Genomic DNA, 10,737 nt, shown 5'->3' with positions numbered 1-10,737 from the left:
AAGAGTCCTTGGGAGGAAGACATTAATAAATGGCCTATAATGCATCAAAAATGCTAAGCCCACTAGACAGTAGTGTATTTAGGTTTTGTGCTGCCCTAGGCCTGACTAAACTTGTGCACGTGCTGCGCGACCCACGGCTGGGCTCTTGAAGGGGACATACACGTATGCCCTTGTGCCGTGCCATTCTGCAGATGTATATTTGCGTGCCGTAGTCCTCAAGTGGTTCATTTGCATAGATTTCCTCTCACTTCCTGTTTGGCTATGGGACAGGAAGTGAAAAGAAATCTCTGCTAAACTGACAGGGGCTTTAACACTCCCTCACTTATAACCCCCCCCCCCACAGTTGCGGAATGCCGGCCACCCGCATACCGGAAGCAGTGCGGCCGCTTTATGGGGGCGCTAGACTAATTTTTCTCTTAGCCCAGTCCGCCCCATAAGACTGGCGCTACACTAATAGTGTAGCGCAAGCCGGCGGGAACTCTTTCTATGCTGCCCCCCTGCAAAGTGCTGCCCTAGGACTGGGCCATGTTGGGCTAATATCCAGGTGGGATCACACTATATAATGCAAATAACATCATTTTAGGATATTATACATTAACACATTGAATGTTTATACATACAAGCAATTTATAAACATTCAATGTGTTAATGTATAATATTTTGAAATTATGTTATTTGCATTATATAGTGTGATCCCACCTGGCTACAGCCCCTGAGGAAGGGGTGGTGTCCTGAAATGCGTTGGGATCTTCTGGATCCTCATGGGAATTCATGCACCATCGCACTGTCTATGTTTTCATACATTTTTGTATATTTTGTATTTATTATGAATAAATTATCCTTTTTATACTCCTGAGTAGTTGCCCTTAAAGTCCCAATTGGGGGGTTCTTCTCCTATTTTCTTCATATATGTGCAAGCCAATGGACTGTGTCAGTGTGTGTGAGCAGCTGCTGTCCGGACTTTTAATGCTAACGTTGTCATTTTTAACTGGTGAAAAGTGGAGGTGTTTTTCTAGCTTTGTTATAACACCCTTATATCTTTGGATTCCATTAAATAAATTCATATAGGTCAAATCAGATTGTCTTTCTGAAGTAACCTCTTTTCAGGACCTCTCTAAAGGCTCGTACATTTGATCTGAAAATCGAATCGAAAAATGTGTATGACGAGCTGTCTGACAATTCTCGGATCCTTAGTACGGTGCATTCAACAGCCGGATTCTGTTAACTCAACATTGGTTTTTCGTTCCAGTTAGTACAGTTTGAGTACGGAAAAAATCGTAAAAGCAAGACTATGCATGCTCAAAAACAAAAGAATACATACAAAACTATTCAACACATCACTTCTGATGTTGCATTCTGTTGTATGAAATATTTTGTATTGTGAGTAACATCTTCACTTTTGACATGAGACTAGCATGCCATAAAAAAACGGACATTCGGTCATCAGAAAACCTAAGCGTGTCTACAAGGCTTTAGTCTAGGTTTCTTATATGGTTGTGTATGTTACGAGGACTGCACCCTATAGCCAATTAAATTGTGAGTCTGTGGACTTATGATTGTTTAAACAAGGGGATCTTTATAAAAAAAAAATTCTGCTTTTGTTCCCAGTTTTTTTCTTTTATTTTATCATTGTAAGCAATAATGAGACCATTGTATGTGTTCAATTCATTTATTAAATGCACGTTCCAGCCATATAGATCAATAACTGTCTAGGATGCGTCTCAGAGACCCTACTTTGCCATTTGGGGCTCCCCAGTCAGTAAATCTGCGGTACTCTCCCGTTTTCAGAAAATATTGTCTGCCTTTGTATTTGGGAAGCTCATAGAAGATCCATGATCCTTCCAGGACATTACAGGAGTGGACTTCATGATTGTTCAACTTCTCAAAGAGAGTTGGGCTATCTTCAGTAATTTCTAGCATTTCTCCACGGAGGTCTTCCCTTTCATAAAGCTGAATCTTGTGGGATCCCCTGTACTGTAAAAATAAAAGACAGATATTGTAATGTTAATACTGCTTGCAGAATAGATTTTCTTTGGTATAATACTATGTCTAGTAAAATAATGGTAATGACTAATGTTGCCATGTGTAGCATGGGAAAACTTTTTTATATTTAATGTAGAGCTTATTTTCATAAATATATGTAAGTGTAGATCTAAAAACAGTTTTTAGGTTTATTTTGTTGTTTTGTTTTAAGTTTTTGTTATTACTGTTATAAATGATCAGTGATGGCAATGTTAAACACCGTTGTTAATAATTTGCAACTTACAGATGAGATTAATCGGCAGGATCTGATGGAGTCATTGAAACCAAGCCATTGCTGGAAGTCAGGATATTCTCCCTTCCTGAGGAAATACTGATGCCCAGTGTAGTTGGGACGTTCGTAGAGCATCCAATTTCCATTCTCCACACGGATGGAGTTGCAGCGGCTGAAGAAGGAGTGCAGATCAGAACAATCAGAACTGCAATCATAGGAGTGACCCTGAAAGTTCTTGTCCTCAAAGAAAATGATCTAGAAAGAAATAAAGTAGTTTGTTACTTTCTGCTCAGTTTTTGTGGTTTAATTTAATTATTTATAATATTCAAAAATGTTGGACTATATAACAAAATGAAGGAGTTCGTTACCCTCTGCCCAGGTATTGGGGTTTAAAGTAGGATTAAAAGATTTTTTTTTTAATTTTGGATACAGTAAAACCTTGGTTTGAGAGCGTTTTGCAAGACAAGCAAAATATTTTAATACATTTTGCCTTGATATACAAGCGATGTCTTAATATAAGAGTATCGTCATGTCACAACCGAGTATAAAAAAGAAGACATGAGTCTCTAAGTGTAGCAATATGGTTACATTTAATGAAGGTACAACATTTAGCAACTTATTGCTACACTTAGAGGTGCCTCTCTTCTCTTTCATACCCTGTGAAAAAAATGCTTTGATATACAAGAGCTTTGGATTACAAGCATTTTTCTGGAACGAATTATGCTCGCAAACCAAGGTTTTACTGTAGTGTAATGCCGCGTACACACAATCAGGCTTTTTGCCCAGCCAAATCACATCGGAATTCCGACCGAATTCCATCGGAAAAAAATAGAACATGTTCTATATCTAAACTCCGATGTAATTCATCGGAATTTCCGATGAAAAAACTCCTATGGGGCTACACACGATCAGAAAATCCAATGGAAAAAGTCCATCTGACTTTTTCCATAGGAAATTCCGATCGTGTGTACGGGGAATTAGGGAGGGTTAAAACTGCTGTCAATTTTTTTCCCATCTATGTCCCATTGAAGAGATTTCCCTCCACTTTTTTTTTTTAAAGTGTATTTTGTGCGTGTACTCGAGAGAGGAGCCGGACTGCAGGAGTCAGGAGTAGGCAGGCCTCCCCCAGAGGCAATCTGCCACCTTTCTCCATGCTCCGGGTGGCAATGGCGGGTGTGTGAGGGGGGTCCTCCCACACAGCCCGCCCTACCTGCTCCGCTTTAAAGCCCAGCGGGGCAGAGGGACTCCCTATAAGGGAGTGAGAGGATTAGCCCGCTCAACCAGCCCCGTTAGTCCTTCGCCTCTCTTTTTAGAGACCGCGTGGTCAGAGTGCGTGCATGTTAACCCAATTTCGAGTGCGTGTGTAAGTGTGGTGGTTTTTGTGGGAGGGGGGTGGGCGTACTAAGCGCAGGCTTACCTCACATAGCACACCCACCGGAAGCCGGGCTGAGACCACCAAACTCAATTCACATGTAGCCGAGACCTCCACTTCCTGTCCCATAGCCAAAACAGGAAGTGAGAATAAATCCCACCAAAGGGAGGGAATTCCTCATTGTCACCAGATGTAGTGTCGCCATTGAAAGGTTTCCCCTCTATTACTGTTTACTGTTACTTTCAATGATAACAGTAAACATGACAAATAGTAGGAGTGAATCCCCCTAACAAGGGGAACAGACAGCAATAAAAAACCTCAAAGGTGTTCTAATCCCTCTCTACTCTGCCCAAGCTAAAATAAAAGTTTTGCCTTTTAGTTATACTTTTAATTTAATTATTTAGGATATTTATGAATATTTTTCATAAACCAGCTACATATTTTAGACTGTTATTCTTATATTTACTAAGCCAATGTCAGTGGAAAATAATGCTGAACCTCAGCTAAGAAAATCAATATAGTACTCCTCCACTATGAAATTACTTTGCCCCCGAAAACCCCCTATTTTGATTGACAGATTTCTATTTTCTCCTTTTTGTTCGTTTGCATATGAAACATGCTTGTAACCTTGTAACATAAAATCTCTATGCAAAGATTAAGTAGAGCTGAAATGTGTTTAGCCTAGGTTCACACTGGGCTGCGGGAGTGAAGCTGTGCGAGTTTAGCTGAAGTCCCGATTTCGGCCGCGATTTAAGAGACATCTGTGCAGGTTTATTCAGCAATGTAGAAGATTTTCAGGAATTTGCAAAGAAAACATTGAGCATCATGCCCCAAAGCAACTGCAGATTTAGCTAACTGAACTGCAAATAAGCATCTTTTTTTATCAGCAAATTGGGTATATTGCTGTAATACATGATTTGCTTTATATTTCAATATGTTTATTGAAGTAACAATGTTGTATAAGGCACAAGTGACAACAACAGAAGTGAAAATCAAGCACCCTCAGGTAGTACTACTCTTTCAGATAGTCATAAACATAGAACTTTTGAATAAGAGACAGAGGAAACTCAACATATAATGCGTTTGGTGGGAGTGCCCATTAATATAGTCATATGACATTAGAACAAACATGATTTTCTTTTTTTTTCTTCCACCCCCCTTTGGTTTGTTAAGTCATTCACTGTAGAGTAAAAAAAATACATCTCTAATCGACTAGGGACCGGTTGCAGGTTGTCCCATCAAGCTACGTTAACTTATAGCATTAGGAATGACTTGCACAGGGAGAAAGATGCATGTTGTAAAGAACAGAGAAAAAAAAAAGGGGGGGTGAGGGAATTGGAAAGGGTAGGGAGGGGAGGGGAAAAGGGTACATTTCTACTAATATCATGTCAGCATAAAGATATAAGTTCTGTCAGAGCATCTTATGCCGCGTACACACGATCGGTTAAACCAATGAGAAGGGTCTGATGGACCGCTTTCATCGGACCAAACTGATCGTGTGTGGGCCCCATCGGTTAATTATACATAGGTTAAAAAAAAGCAATCTTGTTTTAAATTTAACTGATGGATACCTAACCGGTATAAAAAAACAGTCGTTTGTAGGCACGTCCATCGGTTTAAAATCCACGCATGCTCAGAATCAAGTCGACGCATGCTTGGAAGCATTGAACTTCGTTTTTTTAAGCACGTCGTTGTGTTTTACGTCACCCTGACACGATCGTTTTTTTAACCGATGGTGTGTAGGCACAACTGACCATCAGTCAGCTTCATCGGTTAACCGATGAAAACGGTCCAACAGACCGTTTTCATCGGATGGACCGATCGTGTGTACAGGGCTTTATAGTTAGCAACAATAAACAACTCAACATAAATAAAAAAAAAAGAAAAGAGAAATAGAAAAGGAAAGAAGAAAAAAGAGAGAGGAAAGGAAAGAAGAGGGTCAGCTAGAAGAGGTTTAAGGTGTAGATAGGTAACGTATCCATGGATCCCATGTTGCATCGAATTTCATAGTAGAATTGCGAAGGACACAGGTAAGTCTGTTGTTAGCCATGATCCAGTTAAGTTTATTCTTCCCGTAATCAAGGGAAACCACCGACTGTTTCCAGTATTTAGCAATAGCTATTCTAGCTGCCAAAAACTTATATGTGATTAATTTTGTAAATTTTTTGGGAACCTCATCGGGTAACTTTTGAAAAAGCGCTGGTTCCAGGGATCTACATCATGATTTGCTTTAAAAGAACATCTTAATGATTACAGGGAGTGCAGAATTATTAGGCAAGTTGTATTTTTGAGGATTAATTTTATTATTGAACAACAACCATGTTCTCAATGAACCCAAAAAACTCATTAATATCAAAGCTGAATATTTTTGGAAGTAGTTTTTAGTTTGTTTTTAGTTTTAGCTATTTTAGGGGGATATCTGTGTGTGCAGGTGACTATTACTGTGCATAATTATTAGGCAACTTAACAAAAAAAAAATATATACCCATTTCAATTATTTATTTTTACCAGTGAAACCAATATAACATCTCAACATTCACAAATATACATTTCTGACATTCAAAAACAAAACAAAAACAAATCAGTGACCAATATAGCCACCTTTCTTTGCAAGGACACTCAAAAGCCTGCCATCCATGGATTCTGTCAGTGTTTTGATCTGTTCACCATCAACATTGCGTGCAGCAGCAACCACAGCCTCCCAGACACTGTTCAGAGAGGTGTACTGTTTTCCCTCCTTGTAAATCTCACATTTGATGATGGACCACAGGTTCTCAATGGGGTTCAGATCAGGTGAACAAGGAGGCCATGTCATTAGTTTTTCTTCTTTTATACCCTTTCTTGCCAGCCACGCTGTGGAGTACTTGGACGCGTGTGATGGAGCATTGTCCTGCATGAAAATCATGTTTTTCTTGAAGGATGCAGACTTCTTCCTGTACCACTGCTTGAAGAAGGTGTCTTCCAGAAACTGGCAGTAGGACTGGGAGTTGAGCTTGACTCCATCCTCAACCCGAAAAGGCCCCACAAGCTCATCTTTGATGATACCAGCCCAAACCAGTACTCCACCTCCACCTTGCTGGCGTCTGAGTCGGACTGGAGCTCTCTGCCCTTTACCAATCCAGCCACGGGCCAATCCATCTGGCCCATCAAGACTCACTCACTTTCATCAGTCCATAAAACCTTAGAAAAATCAGTCTTGAGATATTTCTTGGCCCAGTCTTGACGTTTCAGCTTGTGTGTCTTGTTCAGTGGTGGTCGTCTTTCAGCCTTTCTTACCTTGGCCATGTCTCTGAGTATTGCACACCTTGTGCTTTTGGGCACTCCAGTGATGTTGCAGCTCTGAAATATGGCCAAACTGGTGGCAAGTGGCATCTTGGCAGCTGCATGCTTGACTTTTCTCAGTTCATGGGCAGTTATTTTGCGCCTTGGTTTTTCCACGCGCTTCTTGCGACCCTGTTGACTATTTTGAATGAAACGCTTGATTGGTCGATGATCACGCTTCGGAAGCTTTGCAATTTTAAGAGTGCTGCATCCCTCTGCAAGATATCTCACTATTTTTGACTTTTCTGAGCCTGTCAAGTCCTTCTTTTGACCCATTTTGCCAAAGGAAAGGAAGTTGACTAATAATTATGCACACCTGATATAGGGTGTTGATGTCATTAGACCACACACCTTCTCATTACAGAGATGCACAACACCTAATATGCTTAATTGGTAGTAGGCTTTCGAGCCTATACAGCTTGGAGTAAGACAACATGCATAAAGAGGATGATGTGGTCAAAATACTCATTTGCCTAATAATTCTGCACTCCCTGTAGAGTATGCAAATAATCAAGTACTATACATAATGGTACTCCATGTAAGCCCTAAAATATCTGGTATGATACCTTAATTTAAATTTGTAGTACTAAATATTTTACGCAGAAGACGACACATTGGGGGTTATTTACAAAAGGCAAATCCACTTTGCACTGCAAGTGCACTTGAAAGTGCACTGAAAGTGCAATTGGAAGTTCAGTCGCTGTAGATCTGAGGGGGACATGCAAGGAAAATAAAAAAACAATATTTTACCTTGTACATGATTGGATGATAAAATCAGCAGAGCTTCTCCTCATTTCAGATCTTACCATCAGATCTACAGCGACTGCACTTCCAAGTGCACTGCAAGTGCACTTGTAGTGCAAAGTGGATTTGCCTGGGTGACTTTTTTCACATAGTGTGGCTGTGCCCCCATGTGGTGAGATTCTGGAGGCGATTCTACAGTATCTGGAGGATGCTCTGGCCCTCCCGAATATCTATTCTCCAGCCAGGTGCCTGTTGGGGGATCTGGAGGAAGAAGGGTTGTCTGAATCAAGGAAAACTCTGCTCAGAATACTGTTCTGTTATGTCAAAAAGGCAATAGCTTTCAGATGGAGGGACCCGGCCCCTCCTTCGATGCAGTATTGGATAGACCTAGTGAACCAGGTGGTGTCAATGTACAAAATGACCTACACTGCACTAGAGGTTGCCCCAAAAAAATTGAGAATATTTGGGAAGAATGGCTGAAATATTCTTCTGAAAATGTTGTGGTGGGATAAGAAGTGGATGTGATACTGGGATTGGATTGATGGGATGTGAGCAGATAACCGATCAACGGATACCCGAGCTAGGTTTAGACTGCTTGCATTAAGTGGGATGAGCGGGTGTGGGAAATTTATATTGCAACTGGTTATTGGTTGAAGGCTGTTTTTTTAATGACATGCTGTTACGAATACACAATGAAACATGTATGCTGTGCATTTCAGTTTGAGTTCTGTACTGTTGAGCTTATACATCATTACTGTGAATTTCAATAGCCATGTGATGTAATACCTTTTTGTTTTATTTTGTCTTAGTTTTTCTGAAAAATTCAATAAATTTACCCTTTAAAAAAAAAGTGGATTTGCCTTTTGTAAATAACCCCCATTGTCTTATTATGCTCTATACATTAACAGGAGTAAGGTTTATTCATAGTTTGACTACAAAGAGAAGAACTAATCACATACCCTTCATAAGTACCCTTATAATTGTTTAACTTACCTTTCCCATTGTGTCTGCTCTATGTGGAAGACCTCAGTTGTTACTGAAGACTTGTCACCCTTTATATATCTTTTTACTCTGGGCATCAGTGTAATGAACATAAACGCTGCATTTTTTTATTTGCTTCAATTAATCCCCAGTTTTTGTTTCTGTGTTGTATTTTGATTGTGATTGAAAATTCTTTGTATTTTATCACTGCAGTTGCTTTTGTAAGCACAGGGATTTTATTTATTGCTGTGACAAATGAAACCGCAGTGTGCTGGCATAGACAAGGAAGTTACTAGATTTTGCTTTAAACATTTTTGTTTTATGCATCAGTCAGCTGCCACTGGAAAAATATTCTCACATACATCCACACCAGCATCATCTCTACATCATTAAGTTATTAAATATATATATTACAAAAAAGTGCCCAAGTTATGGTTACACAACCTTTCACATTCCTATAATCTTTTATATATAAACTGAAGGATTTATGAATAAATGGTTGCGGAATGAATCATCTGAGTTTCCATTATTTCTTATGGAGAAATTTGCTTTGATATACAAGTGCTTTGGATTACAAGCATGCTTCCGGAACAAATTATGCTCGCAATCCAAGGTTTTACTGTATATGAAGAACTCACAGATGATTTATGTTGTGTAGTATCTTGGCATCATTACATAGGTGATATTTGTATGATTTGGGCAGGATCGAACACTAGACTAGTGACATTTTTGGAGAATCTAAAGAACAATAGTTATAATTTAAAGTTTACATACAATTTTGATCACTTTTTTGGATGTGGAACTTGTCTTGAATACAGAAGAAATTTTGAACTCTTGTCTATATATAAAACCCTCAGCGGGTAAAATGATACTACACCCCACTAGCTCACATCCTATACCACTTCTTCTTTATCCCAGACAGTCAGTATCTCAGGACTAAACAAAACTGCACTAAGGATAAGGACTTTCAAAGAGAAGCAAATGCCCTACAGAGATGACTTCTAGTTAGGGGTTACCATAGAATATGTCTTAGGCCCCATACACACGAGAGGATTTATCCGCGGATACGGTCCAGCGGACCGTATCCGCGGATAAATCCTCTCGAGGATTTCAGCAGATTTCTATGCGATGGCGTGTACACACCATCGCATTGAAATCCGCGCGGAAATCCTCTGGCGACGGGCGCGACGCTGTCATATAAGGAATTCCACGCATGCGTCAAATCATTACGACGCGTGCGGGGAATCCCTTTGGACGGATGGATCCGGTGAGTCTGTACAGACGAGCGGATCCATCCGTTGGGATGGATTCCAGCAGATGGATTTGTTGAGCATGTCAGCAAATATCCATCTGCTGGAAATCCATCCCAGGGGAGATTTATCCGCGGATAAATATCCGACGGAGTGTACACACCATAGAATCTATCCGCAGGAACCCATTTGATGGGATTTATCTGCGGATAGATTCTATGGTGTGTATGGGGCCTTAGAAAGGCATATACAGCTGGTAAAATAAGTATTGAACACGTCACCATTTTTCTAGGTAAATATGTTTCTAAAGGTGCTATTGACATGAAATGTTCACCACATGTCAGTAGCAACTCATGCAACCCATAAATACAAAGAAACCAAAACAAATAAGTTCAGGAATTATGTTATGTATAATAAAATAGAATGACACAGGAAAAAAGTATTAAACACGCTAACTGAAATTTTAAACTTTATTTTTTCGTACAAAAACTTTTGTTGGTAATGACAGGTTCAAGACGCAGGCTCCAGTATGGAGAAACTAGTCGCATGCATTGCAGGTTTGATTTTGGCCCATTTTTTTACACAGCCTTCAAATCTTGGAGGTTCAGTGGGCCAATAGATTTTCTATTGAATTCAAGTCAGGTGATTAGCTGGGCCATTCTGATGCCACATACACACGATCATTTTTCAGCATGAAAAAACACGTTGTTTTTCAGCATGTCCAAAAAACAAAGTTTTTCCAACTTCATCATTAAAAACGACATTGCCCAAACACCATCGTTTAAAAAAAATGATGAACAAAGCGCGGTGACGTA

The 10,737-nt window shown here is 39.8% G+C and overlaps 1 protein-coding gene across 1 annotated transcript; it reads right to left on the bottom strand.

Moving 5' to 3' along the window:
- Window positions 1-1,655: 1,655 nt before the first annotated feature.
- On the bottom strand, window positions 1,656-8,766 carry LOC120942672 (gamma-crystallin 2-like). Its single transcript, XM_040355613.1, has 3 exons — window positions 8,685-8,766; window positions 2,267-2,509; window positions 1,656-1,974 (listed from the first exon to the last, which is right to left on the bottom strand). Exons 1-3 carry the CDS (start codon window positions 8,691-8,693, stop codon window positions 1,699-1,701), a joined length of 528 nt encoding a protein of 175 aa, XP_040211547.1. The 5' UTR covers window positions 8,694-8,766; the 3' UTR covers window positions 1,656-1,698.
- Between the last annotated feature and the right edge of the window lie 1,971 nt (window positions 8,767-10,737).

This window comes from Rana temporaria, chromosome 6 (genome assembly GCF_905171775.1).
Source record: "Rana temporaria chromosome 6, aRanTem1.1, whole genome shotgun sequence".
Lineage (NCBI taxonomy): Eukaryota > Metazoa > Chordata > Amphibia > Anura > Ranidae > Rana > Rana temporaria.
Note: the sequence above shows the minus strand (reverse complement) of the source record. Positions and strands in the feature narration are given on the sequence as shown.

Excerpts from the sequence above, each read along its gene's own strand:
- LOC120942672 (XM_040355613.1), bottom strand. Across the intron at positions 1,975-2,266 it reads CCTGCCGATTAATCTCATCT|TACAGGGGATCCCACAAGAT; the intron begins GTAAGTTGCAAA and ends TTATTTTTACAG.